Genomic DNA, 15,020 nt, shown 5'->3' on the forward strand with positions numbered 1-15,020 from the left:
AAGACTCATTTCCCATCTAAGCTTTTTTTGATGAGGCAGGATTATACTTGTGCCTTTGCTTGGGAGCTCTGGGGGCTAAGACAGGGCTGGTTTCCTGAGCAGTGCCTCTGGGAGCAGCTCTGCCTCCTTGGATTGTGGTGGAGAGGAGCTGCTCAGACTACATCTGAAACAGGTAATTAAGATGTAAATTGAGGTGCCAGGCCTCCTCTTCCAGAACAGGCTGCACTAGTGAGGCGGGAGAGAAGCACCGGGAAGCAGCTCAACCAGCTCACCTGGATTTATTTCCATGAAATGAAAGGTGGCAGAAGTGACATTTGGGAAGCAGAGCAGCCCTGGGCTGTGGCAGACCCACCAGCGCTTCACACTGCTCTTGCAGCGTTGCAGAGTGGCCACGTTCACAGCATGCACTTCCACAGCCAAGTCCAACCGCTGTCCTGGCTCCTGCTCCCTGGGGGCCAGGGCCCATGGCAGGACAACCTCAGGGCTGGAGCCAGGGCTCCTTTATCACACAAACCACTCCGTGTGCTTGAAGCCTGCAGCTGGAGGAACAGAAGCTGCTTACCTCTCAGCTCTAGAAAACCTTCCTCAGGCTCCTATCCTAGACCATGCCCAGCGTGCTTAAAGCATGCACAGCCCCCACTCACTGCTGTTACCAGGGCTGCTAAAAGATGTTCTCCAAGGAGCCCAGATTAGGCTTTCAATAAGTATTTCCTAAGTGCAAATTTATTTCTTTGCATCTACCTTGCAAAACTTAATTGCTCTAAAGGCCTGGAGCAAAGCCAACATCATCTCAAACTTAGCTGATGCGACTTGATCCCTGCAGGTCTGTCCTGAGGGCTAGAGCCTGAGAAGGGGACACAGGGCAGGGATGTCCCCACAAAAACAACATGAGGCTTTCCTCGGTGACCCCCAAGCCCTGTGAGTTAGGAATGTTTGATCTGGTGCTGAACTGCAGGAGCAGGCTGAGCTCCTGCAGGAAAAGTATGTTTTAAAATAACATCCCTCGAAAACGTTTCCTCCAAGGCCCCGGTGGAAACAATGAACCATCTGGGTATGCCCAGAAGCTGTTTCTTAAAATAAAAATCCCCTGTCTAGCAGTTTCTTAAGGAAAAAAAAAGAATATCAAACCCAAGCATGCAAGACAAAACCTAAACCCACCACAAAACTCTATCAAAGGCTCCATTCATCTCAGTAACCTCAACAAGACGACGTTAAGTCAGCTCTCGCCCGCGGTGGACCAGAGCAGCAGCAATCCTTGGTGTTCCATGATGCCCCCCGTGATGCTATCTGAAGGCACAACCCATTCCCTTACCGATTCTCCTGATGATTTCCTCACATTCCTGCTCGGAGCGGGATGCAAACACCAGGCAGTCGAACGTGCTCCCACCAGGGCTCTCCGGGGAAGCGCTAAAAATGGAACTGCGCACGTTAGGCAGCAGCAGAGAGCGCGGTGCTGGAAGCCCAGCCCTGGCTTGTAACCACACCAGAGACCCTGCAGCTGGGCTGGAAATCACTTGTTTGTGTTCCAGGGCCCACGTCCCTCTAGATCTCAGGCAGCCACAGGCAGCACTTACGCCACGCAGAAGCCAAATAAATTGCTGCTGTCTGTGCAGCGTCCCACGCAGGAGATGGTAGGGTAGGGGTAGTGGCACAGGAGCTGCGCAGAGGACAGGAGGGAGATGGTGTTGGAGGCTCTGGTCAGGCTCTGCCCCCCATTCCTGGTTTGGGGTGGCCCCAGGAGCCCTCCAGCGGGGCTCCCTGTGCCATGAGATCAGGAGGCAGCCAGACCTTGGCTTGCCACTCGCTTACCCTGGAAGAATTCTTCTCCTGTACAAGGACTTCTGCTTCTTTCACATCAAATAAAACCTCCTGAAGGGGGGGATGAAGGGGTAAGCCCAAATCATCACAGAGTCTGATCTCTATTTTCAATAAGATGCTTACAAGGGAGAGATTATTCAAAAGCAGAGGTGATGAAGCACAGCCAAGTTGTCTCTCTGCTGCCTGGTTTTCATCACTCAGTGCTCCTGTGCTTGAATCTTTTCACAAACAACCCTCCCCTAAGGCTCAAGCTACAGTGACCTGGGCCTTAGAGCACCCCTGGGATCAGGCTCAGCCTCACTACAGTTTTCCAAGTGCTTTCCTGCTGCTGGTGATGTTTTCCCTCCCTCAATGCACTTTCCCAATCTGGCTGCAGAGATGCTTCCAACCAGGCCAAGCAAACCAAGCAAGAAAACAACCCATCCCTGGGCAAAGACCACACCTCCCTGCAGTCCCCCCTCTGAGTCCTTCCCAGGATGCCCTCAGCCCCATCCCTCACCTGCACTGATGAGTGCCTCTCCAGCACGGCGGGGATGGCACGGGCCAGCACCTCTTTGCCACCATACTGAAATGGAATGGGAGGAAGGGAATGGGTACGTGAAAAGAAACACAGACAATTCACCCCCAGGCACTTCTCTCACCTTCCCAACGCTGGTCTGGCCAAGGTACCGCAGCTTGTAGAGCAGCCTGGGAACAAGAGGGCTTGGGGGCATCAGAGCAAGGACCCCACACATCCTCTTCCTGCTCTTTGCAGGGGAAGCTGCTCACAGCTTCCTGCTGTCCCCAGGCTATGAGGGCAGTTTTGTCCCAACAGCCTTGAGAGGAGACCAGGGATAGCATGGCCATGGGGCTGCCCTGACGCTGGCACACCTGCACAGGGGCTCCCAGTGGTGTTGGACCCACCTGCCCCCCTGCAGCTGCTGTGGCTCCTCCTTGCCCCTGCGCCGGGGGCTGTGCTGGAGCTGGAACCTGGGCTCCTTCTCCTTCAGGACCTTCAGATAGGGCAGCAGTGGCTCATAGACCTCCCCGTCATGCCACTGCCACCGCAGCAGGCGGAGGCTGAGTGGTTGTCCCTTCAGCTTCTGCAGCACAGCCCCAGCCTGGAGGGATGACGGGGGGAGCAGAGGGAAGGATGGGGAGCAGGAGAGGGGAAAATGGAGGGGATGACCCAGCCCTCCCTGCCCACCCACCTGCCCACTGTGGGCGTTTCTCAGCGAGCAGCCATTGATCTCGTCAAGGATGTCACCAGCCAACACCACCTCATCCACCTCTGCCTGGCTGCCGGGGAGCACTTCAGTGACAAAGACTCGGCCATCCACGTACCTGGGGGTGCAGTCAAGCCCTGGCTCAGCCCTGCGGACTCAGCTTGGCTCTCCCAACCTTTCTGTACCATCAGCAACGTTTCACTGATGCACAGAGGCAGGGAAAAGGCATCCACAGAGTACAGGTACCAGCAAATCCATGCTGATAGGGAGAAAAGCACCCAAGACAGCCCTGATACCCTCAGCAGGGCATTTATCTCCCCTTTCTCGCGGGGGTTGAGTGTCACTGTGTCCAGATCTCACTGGAGAGTGGAAAGGAGGATCAAGAGCTCCTACCTGAGCACCATTCCCAGTGTGTGGCATGGGACCATCTCATAGGTGATGCACACCTGCAAGAGAGTGACAGGTGACAGTGGTCCTGGCAATGGCCACAGGATGCCAAAAGAACATGACTAGGATGAGGGGGAGGATAGGGAGCCCCTGCCCTAGATAATTTCCGGCTCTGATGGCAAACAAGGGCTTCATAAGCTGGAGAGAGGCCAGTCCCCAGTGCCTCATGCTGGGCTGAGCTTATCAGCAGCTGCTTGTCCCTTATTCACTCTCGGGATTTGGCTATGCTCAGACCCCAGAGGGACAAACCTGCTAAATGGATGGGATGGATAAAGCAGCAGGTAAACCCTTAACTCAGCCATGAGCCCTCCTGCTTTGCCCCACGCATCCCCATGCAGCTGGGGGAGAGCTGCTACCCCTCCCTGAAGCCACTGCCATTTGCAGCAGCACTTACTGTCACATCGCATTAGCCAGGGACCCGGGAGCAGCCAGCTCAGCCAGGAGCTCTTGCTGTTAGAAATGCCCCAAAGCCAATGGGGTCTCAGCCTCTGCAGCAGCACCATGGCTCAACACACACCACAGCCAGCCCCAAAGCTGCCTTCAGCCTTTTTTTTTTTTTTTTTGGGGGGGGGGACGGACAACTCTTTGGGGTTCAAAAGGCAGCCAAGAGATGCTCTTCCTTTTTCAAAGGCATCCTTGCTGTTCTCAGTGCCTGCACTGTTACTTCACCCAGCAAATCCAAGAGCAAAATCAGATTAATCTGTGTCAGACCAGGGAAGTGAGGGCAAGAAATCAGGGAATAGAGAATAGGAAGTTGCTTGGGTTTACTCCCAGGAATTCTGGGATCAGCAGGCACCAGGCAGGATCCAGCCTTGGTGGCAGAGGTGGCTCTGTTCATGCTGGGCAACCTGAGACAGCCCAGCCTCAGCTCTGGCTGGGTGGAGAACTGCATGGCAATCCCTCCCCACCAAATCCTTTCCTGCCTTCCTTCTTTGACTTCACCGAGGGCCAGGTGGCAGAAGGATGGCTCCAGGGAGAGCTCTTACCGGCAGCAGCCAGCTCTCATCCAAGAAGCTGCAATTCTGCAAACAAAGGAGTGTCAGCACCATGGGTGCTGGCAAGAAAGGAACCAAGGCCCCGTGCTGGCAGCCATGTGCCAGCCACCACCCCCCCGATTTGTCACTGTACCTGCAGGTCCAGGGAGAAATCCATCTCTGTCACCACCAGCAGCAGTGAGAGGAAAGGCTCTGCAGAGAGATGGGGATGGAGTGGTAGTGTCACTGCTGAGATCCCGGCTGCCACAGCCTCACAGGGCCATGGCAGAGGGCCGAGTAAAGCCCTTTTTGGTGTAACTAATGAGCCCTGGGGAGCAAGGCCTTAAGAGTATCCCAGCACTGCAGCACCCAGGCTGCTGCTGGGGGGTCATCCCAGGCTCCTGCTGCCAGCACAGGGAGAGAAGAGCTGTAGCTTGATACCCATTTCCCTAAATTCAGACCAAAGCTCACAGCAAATGCTGCTGATGTGCAACTTTCTCTCCATTTCTTCCCTTAAATGCAAAGCAGAACTACCCAGGCTCTCCTGTGCAAGCCTGGCAGTTACAGTGACAGAGATCTGCAGTCTGCTCATGCACCAGCAGCATGGGTGATTTATAAGCCATCTAGGTACAGGTTTAACATGAGGTTATTTATCATAATCAGGAGATTAAAGGCTTTCACCCTGGCCTGCCTCCCCCCAAGGAGCACAGCTGTGGATGGAGTGGTGCAGCCTTGTCAAGGCAACACAGCTATTTAAAGCAGCAAACCCCCTGTGTAACCCCTTACACAGGACCACAGCTGGGCCTGGCCACCTGAGATCCAGACTGCTGGCTCTGCTTCAGCCAGTAGCCTTGATAGGAAGAAATAACACAGAAGACACTTCAGAAGCAATTTTCTTATCCCATGACACTAAAACCAACCTTAGACAGATTCAGTGTTTAAATATTTACACCTCTTTCTCCATCACTGCAGCAGCCTATTGAGACTGTACCATTAATTTTGGCTTAAAAAAAACTGAAAATCACAGTGGTTTATTTCCCTTCCTCCCCTGGCCAGCAGCACAGTGCCATAACACCCATGACAGCTGCCCCAGGGCAGGTTACACCCCACCTTGGAGGAGCCACCACCTTACCCAGCAGTTCTTCATTGCCGAGGATGGAGCTTGCTGGATCATAAAACTGAAACAGAGAAATGCCACCATTAAGAGACTGTTTTGCTGCTCATCACCCATGGGTATTGGCTCCCCACCACGTGCTGCACCTCCAGGAGCTTGGGAGTCTGTGCCAGCTCCCTGACGGCCACTGCCAGCACCTTCTCCTGCAGGGCCAAGCGCAGAAAGTACCGCCCACGGCCCTGCGCTGTCTGCACCTTCTCACAGCCACCTGCTTGCTGGATGCTGATGGAGAGGGGGCTTGGCCTGTTTGGGGAAAAGGGAAACAGCTCAGGGCTGAAACTTTGAGAGCATCCTTCCTGCACCTGGGGTCTTTGGGATGAGCACATTGCAGCCCAGCCCAGCTAGGTGCCACTCACCTGCCAGTCCCCCCCGTGGGAAGCTGCTCCAGCCAGTGCCAGTAATCCCGTCTCCTGAAGCCCCACGCTGGCTCTGTGGGAGAGAAGCAGTGCAAGGCTCTGTCACAGGCACTGGGACACTGCCACCCCCTGCCCAGGCACAAAGGACACACTCACGCCGGAGCCCCTTGCGCAGGATGTTCTCCAACAGCTGGCAGAGTGAGGCGAGGTGTGGCGAGGTGTCTGTACAGGGTCCCCCGACCTCCCGCAGCCGCAGCACCCCACCTGCAGTGAGGGGAACATCGGCACCCATGGGTGACCCCCCAAGGGGAAGCACTCACAGGAACAGTTCTGTGCGCAGCCTCAGGGTGGGTCACTGATGCAGCAGGAGAGGCTCCACACCTGGGCAGGAAGCGACCCACGACAGCTGCCCGCAGCCCCACCGGGCACAAACTCAGGTTAAACTTCCTCACAGCCAAGGTCAAGGGCAGCAGCGCAGGTGCAAACACTCGGGCAGGCGGCGGGACTGGCCCTGCCACGGCAGCCCCCGGACCGGTCCCGCCGTCGGTGCAACTAGGGGCCGGTCCCCGGGCGAGAGCTGCCGGAGGAAGCGGGTACCGGCCCCGGGGCGCCCGCGCTTACCTTTGAGGACGCTCAGCAGCGGCTCCTTTCTGGCCATGGGCTCTTACACCGTGCCGGGCGTCCCGCGGAGGTGGCCGGGCAGGAACCGGGAACCGGGACGGGCCCCGCCCCAGGGAGCGGAGGTGCCGGGCCCCGGGAGGAGGCGGGGGAGAACTACTGGTTCACACCTACCTACCTACCTACCTGCCTCCTCTGCTGCGGCTGGCATCGCCCGGCTGGCATCGCTGTACGGGCCGGCACTATGTGCATGTCTGTGTATGTCCACACAGGTACAGTACATCGGCGTATGAGTGTGAACCTCGTAAGGTTCAGCACGGCCAAGGGCAAGGTCCAGCAGCTGGGTCAGGCAACCCCAAGCACAAGCACAGGCTGGGAGATGAGTGGGCAGTGTAGAGGACTTGGGGGTGCTGGTGGGTGAAAAGTTGAACAGGAGCTGTCACTGTGTGTTGCCAGTCCAGACCCAGCTGTGTCCTGGGCTGATCCCAAGAAGTATGGGCAGCAGGTGAAAGAAGAGGACTCTGCCCCTCGGCTACTCATCTGCAGTGCTGGGGCCAGCTCTGGAGTCCTCAGAACAGGAGAGACATGGACCTGCTGGAGCAGGGCCAGAGGAGGCCACAATAATGATCCAGGGGCTGGAACCCCTCTGCTGTGAGGCTGAGAGAGTTGCGGTTGTTCAGCCTGGAGAAGGCTCCAGGGAGACCTTCTGGTGGCCTTTTGCTACCTAAATGGGGGGAGAATGATGGGAAGGGACTGTACCAGAAAGTGTAGTGACAGGACAGGGAGTGACAGTTCTAAAGAAAAGACATTTAGACTAGATGTAAGGAAGAAATTGTTTACATTGAGGGTGGGGGTGGTGAGACACTGGCCCAGGTTTCCCAGACAGGTGGTAGATACCCTGTGCTGAAACCATTCCAGGTCAGGTTGATTGTGGCTCTCTGCAACCTGCTCTAGTTGCAGATGTCCCTGCTGACTGCCGGTGGGGGTTGGACTAGGTGATCTTTCAGGTCCTTCCAATGCAAACCATTCTATGATCCTATTAATCTGTACACATACACATATGTATCTACACATACATCAAAAACAGAGACAGAGGCTGATGTATAGAGATGTAACAGATAGTGACATCACAGTATCACAGTATCACTTAGGTTGGAAAGGACCTCGAGGATCATCGAGTCCAACCTATCAACACAGACCCCATGACTAGACCACGGCACCAGGTGCCACGTCCAATCTCCCCTTGAACGCCTCCAGGGTCGATGACTCCACCACCTCCCTGGGCAACCCGTTCCAATGACGAATGACTCACTCGGTGAAGAACTTCCTCCTCACCTTGAGTCTAAACCTCCCCTGGCACAGCTTGAGACTGTGTCCCCTTGTTCTGGTGCTGGTTGCCTGGGAGAAGAGGCCAACCCCTTCCTGGCTCCAACCACCTTTCAGGTAGTTGTAGAGGGCAATGAGGTCACCCCTGAGCCTCCTCTTCTCCAGGCTAAACAATCCCAGCTCCCTCAGCCTCTCCTCATAGGGCTTGTGTTCAAGGCCTCTCACCAGCCTTGTTGCCCTTCTCTGGACACGTTCAAGTGTCTCAATGTCCTTCTTAAACTGAGGGGCCCAGAACTGGACACAGTACTCAAGGTGCGGCCTAACCAATGCAGAGTACAGGGGCACTATGACCTCCCTGCTCCTGCTGGCCACACTATTCCTAATGCAGGCCAGGATGCCATTGGCCCTCCTGGCCACGTGGGCACACTGCTGGCTCATATCTGGACCTATATATAAAATGCACACACTGGCATATGCATTGGCATAAGATGCACGTAGAACAGAGGCAGGGGTGCATATATATCCATGTGTATCTACTCCTAACATTAGCACAGCGTGGGCACTGGAGTGTGGATATGGCTACAGTGATACAGATTAAGAAGTCTCAGCCGCTGGCACCGCCATAGGCACACACAGGGGTGGTACAGGTGTGACTTTTGCCCTCCTCTAGGGATGCCCACGCACGGACACCCCTTCCGAGGCCGCAGTGCGTGGCAGGGGGCTGCGTCGATCGGATTGGGTCTTCCCCAACGCCCGGCGCGGAGGCAGGGGCGGCGCGGAGGGCAGGGCCCGTGAGGGGGCAGGGGCGGTGCGGGGGGCAGGGCCCGTGCGGGGGCAGGGGCGGTGCGGGGGCAGGGCCGGTTAGAGCTCGGGGGCGGGGCGGCGCGGCCATGGCGAACGCAGTGGCGGATCCCGGTTCGTTCCCGCTGCTGGCAGCCGCCCGCCGGGCTTACGAAGCAGCTTTCGGGGGCCCGCCGGTGCTGGCGGCGTGGGCTCCCGGCCGGGTTAACCTGATCGGCGAGCACACCGACTACAACGGCGGCTTCGTGCTGCCCATGGTAAGGGCCGCGCTCCGCCGCCCCGGCCCCGTGCTCCCGCGGTGTCGCCCTTCCGGGTGCCCTGCCGCCGCCTCCCCTCGCCTACCGCAGGGTGTCTCCGCCAGGATCCCTCCCGCAAGGACCCTGCGAGGTCCCCCCCGATCCCCCCACCGCGCCCGGAAACTTAATGGGCAGCACCCCGCAGCCGGCTCCCAGTCATTGCGGAGGGTGCGGTGCCCCCTTCCGGAGCGCGTCTTCCAGGGACTCGAGCCTCTTTTCTGCCCCCTTTTCTGCACCCCCTTCAAAGAGTTTTCCGTTCCCGAAGGGTGATGTTTTGGTGGCAGAAGAGGTTCGGAGCAGCTGGAGCTTCCTGCTCAGCTTCAGCTGAGTGGGGAAGCTCCCACTCAGTCCTAAATCAAACCTACAGCTAATTACTTCTCGGCAGAGGAGTGTGGGAGCAGGGCAGCTGAATTCCTCTGCAGGCAGCAGAACTTCCCCAAGCCTCTCAGGTGCTTGTTGTGGGCTTGCACTCCCCCGGAGCCCAGAAGCCTTGTGCTGAGCTGGGGTGGTTGGTTGCGACATACTGGTGCATGTGACTGACCCTGTGTGGCATTAAACAGCCTGAAAGTTTAGTGCTGTGAGTTGCTGAAACGTGTAGTGGGGCTGGTGGCTCCATGTGGTCAGAGTTAAGGGTGTTGGGTGCTGATGCAGCCACAACTGTCCCCTGCCACCAGTGGGGATGCTCCAAGTGATGCTGCAGGTTCTGAGCTTATTTTCCCCACTCCTTCAGGCCCTGCAGCTGGGGACGGTGTTGGTGGGGTCCCCCACGCAGGACGGGACCATCTCCATCCTCACCACCTCAGCAGAGGCAGATGAGCCCCACAGGGTGCAGTTCCCGGCCCCCCGCCATGGCAGTCCTCTGAGCCCAGGGCAGCCACTCTGGGCCAACTACGTCAAGGGTGTCATCCAGCACTACCAGGGTAAGGCCCAGGCTGATGGGGGGCTACAGGCCCTGCTCATAGGATCATGGAGGCATAGAATAATTTTGGTTGGAGAAGACCTTCAAGATCATCAAGTCCAACTGTCAACCCAACACCACCATGCCCACTAAACCATGGCCCAAAGTGCCATGGCCATGTTTCTTGGACACCTCCAGGGATGGTGACTCCACCACCTCCCTGGGCAGCCTGTTCCAATGCCTGACCACTTTTTCAGTAACAAAATTGTTCCTGACATCCAGTCTTAACCTTCCCTGCTGTCTGGTGCTCAGCACCCAGCTTTTGGTGTGCTCCAGAGGCTCTTCCAGTACTGGTGCAATCCTGCAACTGCTGCTGGGGCCAGGCTCCAGCAGAGATGCTTTCAGCTCCAGAGACTCCTGTGGTTTTGTGGGGGAATGCCTGGGGCACCCTCTGCCATGGGTCACTCTGCATTTTAAAATGGTGTATAAAGATATATGGCCTAAAGGGGGGGCTGTAAAAAACCTGGGGACAGGCTTTTTAAGCAGAGCTTATTGTGATAGGACAAGGGAATGGCTTGAAACTAAAAGAGGGAGATTTAGACTAGATTGAAAGAAGAAATCTCACTGTGGGTAGTGAGAGCCTGGCCCTGGTTGCCCAGAGAGGTGTGATTTTATGACTCATCCCTGGAACCATTGCAGGTCAGTTGTTTTGGGCTCTGAGCAACTTGCTCTAGTTGCAGATGTCCCTGATGGCTGCAGAGGCATTGGACTGGATGAACTTGAAAGGTCCCTTCCAACCCAGACCATTCTGTGATTCTATGATTTCAAGACAAGGGCTCCCATGCACCAGTTCCCCATGAGCTGTGGGGCAGGACAGCTCCCAGCCCTACCAGGACTCATGACCTCTCTGCTCCTCTTCCTTCAGGTGGTCCTGTGCCAGGCTTCAGTGCTGTGATAGCCAGTGACATCCCCCTGGGTGGGGGCCTCTCCAGCTCAGCCTCTCTGGAGGTGGCTACTTACAGCTTCCTCCAGCAGCTCTGCCCTGGTAAGGCAGCAGCTGATCCTGGCCCCTGATGCCTCAGTTCTCAGGATGAGAGGGGTGCCCTCAGCAAGACCTCAAAGCCCTTGGGGAAACACCGTTGTGGTGTGGGTCACAGCCCCCTGCAACAGCTGAAGCTGCCGCTGCTGTGGGGTTCCTCCAGCCCGATCTCTCTATGCATGTAAAGCCCGTGGACTTGCCCCTGGGGCTGGCCAGGGGCATCAGAGGATGTTTCCTTGGCAGCATCTTCTCCCCATTTTCATGTCCCCAAAACCAGAGAGACCTGAGACACCAGTGTCCAGTTATGGCATCCTGCTGGATCTGGGGACACATGCTGGCATAGGTGCCATGCACTGGTGCAGGAAGCAGCACTGCAGCTGATGCTTTAGCAAATGCCCCTCACAAGGGGAAGCAGCCCTTTACCTTCCTGTTTGCTCCCCCTGCTCCAGGGCAAGGGGCAAAGGTCCCAGAGCTGCTGACCTGTGTCTCTTTGCTCTGGCACAGATGGTGGTGATTCGGTAGCCAAGGCGCTGGCGTGCCAGAAAGCAGAGCACACTTTTGCCGGCATGCCCTGTGGCATCATGGACCAGTTCATATCTGTGATGGGCAAGGAGGGCCACGCGCTGCTCATTGACTGCAGGTCAGGGCTGGGCACCGAGCTTGCTGTGCTGTGCCCACCTCCTCGGGCAGGTGGGGGTGAGCTGGTCCCGTGGCCGTGCAATAACTGCAGGAGAGCAGGCAGGGCTTAACTCCTGCACCCAGCCCAAAACCTTAGCACAAGGCTGGGGCTTCCTGTGTGTTGATTCCTCCTCCTGCATCCTTTCTGCTCTTTGCCTGGGCTGCCTGTAGGGTCTGCTGTGGGTCTGGTAAATGGGAGGGAGTGAAATGCTCCAGAGAAATCCTGTACCACTTGGGCTTTGTGGAGCTGCCTGCCACGTGGCCTCACCCAGATGGCTGAGGGCTGGAGTGGGCAGTGGGGGTGGTAAACACACAGCTCACACTGAGCTCTCGCTGCAGGTCCCTGGAGACTGTCCTGGTCCCGCTGGCTGATGCCAGCTTGGCCATCCTCATCACCAACTCCAACGTGCGGCACACACTGAGCGGCAGCGAGTACCCCACGCGCCGGCGGCACTGCCAGGAGGCAGCAGCAGCGCTCGGCAAGGCCAGCCTGAGAGATGCCACCATGGCTGAGCTGGAAGGTGGGAATGAGCCCTCTTGGTTCTAGCCACTCCTTGCACATGAGTGCCCCATCACACAGGCTGCTGATGGGGGCAGCCCCTGGGACGGATGTGTGGGTGGGTGCATGCACTGCAATGGGAGCACGCCTGGAACAGAGAAGCTGTGGCACAGGGTGGCTGTAGGATGGGGCTGTGCTTGCAGCCAGCAGCATGCCACAGGCCCAGGTGGCTTTGCTGCAGGGACATGGCTGTCTCCACAGCGGCCAGGAGCCGGCTGGGCCAGGAGGTGTACCGCAGAGCCAGGCACGTCATCGGAGAGATAGCACGGACGGCCCAGGCAGCACAGGCACTGCGGGACAGGGACTACAACACCTTTGGGAAGCTGATGGTGGAGAGTCACAACTCCCTCAGGTGAGGATGTACCAACCCTGGGGCCCGGCAGGCTGTGTTTGGGACACTGGGGTTGAGCCTCTGTGGGGTTCCTTTGTGGGTACAGCATGGAGGACAGCCAGATCCATGTCATGCCTGGTGTCTGTCATGGCTTGGCCTGCCAGGGAGGTTTAAAAAAAGCCCCACAAGCTCCAGCACTGGGGGTGCTGGGAGGAGGCAACCTGCCACAAGCATTACAGCACCCAGCATGGTCCCCAGTGCTCACAGCCCTGCTCACCTCTCACAGAATCAACCAGGTTGGAAAAGACTTTTGAGATCATCAAGTCCAACCTATCACCCAACACCATCTAATCAACTAAACCATGGCACTAAATGCTTCATCCAGCCTTATTTTAAACACTGATATGTGCTTATGGGCAGGACAGGACCAGGACCTGCAGCAGCCTGGATTGCTGCAGTTTGCCACAGCAGTGGGTGCACCAAGATACGTTTCAGCTGTTCGTGGTGCCCTGGTGCAGGACAGGGCTGACCAAAGGTCTGTTCTCTCCAGGGATGACTATGAAGTGAGCTGCCCGGAGCTAGACGAGCTGGTAGCAGCAGCCCTGGAGGTCAATGGGGTTTATGGCAGCAGGATGACTGGGGGAGGCTTTGGAGGCTGCACAGTGACACTGCTGGAGGCTGAGGCTGCAGAAAGAGTTCAGCAACACATCCAGGTACGTGACAGAAAAGTGCCAGGAGATGACTTGAAAGAAACCCTCAGGGCCATGGCCCAGGGATGCCATAGAAGCTGTACTCATGAGGCACTTGGGGTTGGTGTAGCACATCCAATGTCACTCGGGGATAGCCCCAGGTCTGTTGATGCTGCTAAGCTCTTGCAGACAGCTTAGAACCATGGTAGTCACAGAGCACTGCCCAAGGGCTTCACTGGGTTGAGAAAGTCAGCAAAAATGCACCAGATGAGCTTCAGGAAAGCTAAATCTATCTAGGGAAAAGTAATCCAAGATGAGTTTAGGCAATGCTGAGATTACCCCCCGCAGTTACAGCCCAGGAAAGACCTCAGTGTCCTCATCAATGTTCTCTAAATCAGCAGCTCAGTGTATACTGGCAACTGAGACCACCAGCAAAATGGGGGTGTCAGGAAGCAGGGGCTGTGAAGGAGGCAGAGCCTTGTTTTGCTGCTGTATGAGATCATGGTGCACCTTGTAAATAGGAGAGGGCAATAGAAGGGGCAGAGCAAGGAGTCTGAGATAAGAGGCTGAAAGGGCTGTGCCTTTGCTGTCTGATGGGATGCTGGGAGAGAGGGAACATGACCCAGAGTTAGGGATGAGGACAGGATGAGCATGATCTCTGGCTGAGTTAAGAGAAAACTACAGCCCAGGAAGTACTGTGCAGAGCTGCTGGTGAGTTTTCTGCTCTTGACAGAGACCACAGAGGCTGGCAGCACCAGTAAGGTCAAAAGGGAACTGGAAGATGTCATGGAGGACTGTGCATAAGGGGCTGCAGAAGGGTCAGCTTGGGGATGTGTCAGTACCCTCCCTGCCCTGTGGAGGGACCAAGGGACCCCAGCCAGCAGCCAGGGCAGCACGCTGTCCCTGGTGCCTGAGCAGTGCCTAGGGCAGGCACACGGTGGGGCTGACTGGCAGGGCCTTTTCTGCTCCCCTGGCCTCTGACTGTGGTGTGGCCCTGGAGCACCGGCACTTACTGCTCCTCTTGCCTTCTAGGAGAAGTACAGAGGCACAGCCACCTTCTACCTCACCAAACCCTCTGGAGGGGCAAAGGCACTGTCCCTGTAGAGGAGCCACCACCTCACCTGGGCTGGGATCACCTCTCTCCCAGGCTTTACAAGGGAACCAATTTGTCTGCACCGTTTGTCTAATAAACACAAAAGCATCTGCAGTCGTTCTGCACCTGCCCGAGCTGAGCCAACAGCACCAGGGACCTTTCCTTGGAGGAGACTGCTCTAGCTCCAGTTTGCACTGGTGGAACAAGCTGCTGTGAGGGCCAGGGGGTCAGGTGGTGCCTCTGGAGCTGAAGGGGAAATGGGGGAGGAGCAGCAGGCACACAGTATCACAGTACATTAGAGGTTGGAAGGGACCTCCAGAGAGAACTGGGTCCAACCCCCGCTGCCAAAGCAGCATCTTGCAGGGTAGTCCACACAGGAATGCATCCAGGTGGGTTTTGAAAGCCTCCAGAGAAGGAGACTCCACAGCCTCTCTGGGCATCCTGCTCCTGTGCTCTGTCACCCTCACTGTAAAGAAGTTTCTCCTCATGTTGAGGTGAAACCTTCCATGTCCAAGCTTGTACCTGTTGTTCCTTGTCTTATTACTGTGCACCACTGAAAAGCGCTTGGAGGCACTTGGCCCCCACCCCTCAGACATTTATACACATTGATGAGATCCCCTCTCAGTCTTCTCAAGACTAAACACCCCCAGGGCTCTCTCTCTTCACAGGGGAGGGGCTCAAGTCCCCTAATGATCCTCGAGACTCTCTGATGGACTCT

The 15,020-nt window shown here is 56.7% G+C and overlaps 2 protein-coding genes across 2 annotated transcripts; one reads left to right on the plus strand and one right to left on the minus strand.

Annotated features, from left to right (window-relative positions):
* Nucleotides 1-269: 269 nt before the first annotated feature.
* Nucleotides 270-6,667, minus strand: LOC137447702 (uncharacterized). The gene is made up of 16 exons (XM_068151513.1): nucleotides 6,596-6,667; nucleotides 6,131-6,238; nucleotides 5,975-6,047; nucleotides 5,705-5,861; nucleotides 5,577-5,622; nucleotides 4,599-4,657; nucleotides 4,457-4,492; nucleotides 3,417-3,469; nucleotides 3,009-3,141; nucleotides 2,722-2,918; nucleotides 2,460-2,505; nucleotides 2,318-2,383; nucleotides 1,810-1,869; nucleotides 1,575-1,657; nucleotides 1,313-1,407; nucleotides 270-539 (listed from the first exon to the last, which is right to left on the minus strand). The coding sequence occupies exons 1-16, from the start codon at nucleotides 6,630-6,632 to the stop codon at nucleotides 505-507; spliced, it is 1,284 nt and encodes a 427-aa protein (XP_068007614.1). The 5' UTR covers nucleotides 6,633-6,667; the 3' UTR covers nucleotides 270-504.
* Nucleotides 6,668-8,802: 2,135 nt separating this feature from the next.
* GALK1 (galactokinase 1) lies at nucleotides 8,803-14,416 on the plus strand. The gene is made up of 8 exons (XM_068151524.1): nucleotides 8,803-8,976; nucleotides 9,746-9,935; nucleotides 10,839-10,958; nucleotides 11,457-11,592; nucleotides 11,970-12,151; nucleotides 12,391-12,541; nucleotides 13,071-13,233; nucleotides 14,242-14,416. Exons 1-8 carry the CDS (start codon nucleotides 8,809-8,811, stop codon nucleotides 14,311-14,313), a joined length of 1,182 nt encoding a protein of 393 aa, XP_068007625.1. The 5' UTR covers nucleotides 8,803-8,808; the 3' UTR covers nucleotides 14,314-14,416.
* Nucleotides 14,417-15,020: the final 604 nt, after the last annotated feature.

The sequence above is a fragment of the Melanerpes formicivorus genome, unplaced genomic scaffold (genome assembly GCF_026170545.1).
Source record: "Melanerpes formicivorus ecotype bairdi unplaced genomic scaffold, bMelFor1.0.p_v2 SCAF_21, whole genome shotgun sequence".
Classification (NCBI taxonomy): Eukaryota; Metazoa; Chordata; class Aves; order Piciformes; family Picidae; genus Melanerpes; species Melanerpes formicivorus.

Excerpts from the sequence above, each read along its gene's own strand:
- LOC137447702 (XM_068151513.1), bottom strand. The coding sequence starts at position 6,632 with ATGGCCAGAAAGGAGCCGCTGCTGAGCGTCCTCAAAG. Across the intron at positions 4,658-5,576 it reads CGGCAATGAAGAACTGCTGG|AGCCTTTCCTCTCACTGCTG; the intron begins GTAAGGTGGTGG and ends ATCTCTCTGCAG. Across the intron at positions 4,493-4,598 it reads ATTTCTCCCTGGACCTGCAG|AATTGCAGCTTCTTGGATGA; the intron begins GTACAGTGACAA and ends CTTTGTTTGCAG.
- GALK1 (XM_068151524.1), top strand. The coding sequence starts at position 8,809 with ATGGCGAACGCAGTGGCGGATCCCGGTTCGTTCCCGCTGCTGGCAGCC. Across the intron at positions 8,977-9,745 it reads GCGGCTTCGTGCTGCCCATG|GCCCTGCAGCTGGGGACGGT; the intron begins GTAAGGGCCGCG and ends CCACTCCTTCAG. Across the intron at positions 11,593-11,969 it reads GCGCTGCTCATTGACTGCAG|GTCCCTGGAGACTGTCCTGG; the intron begins GTCAGGGCTGGG and ends CTCTCGCTGCAG.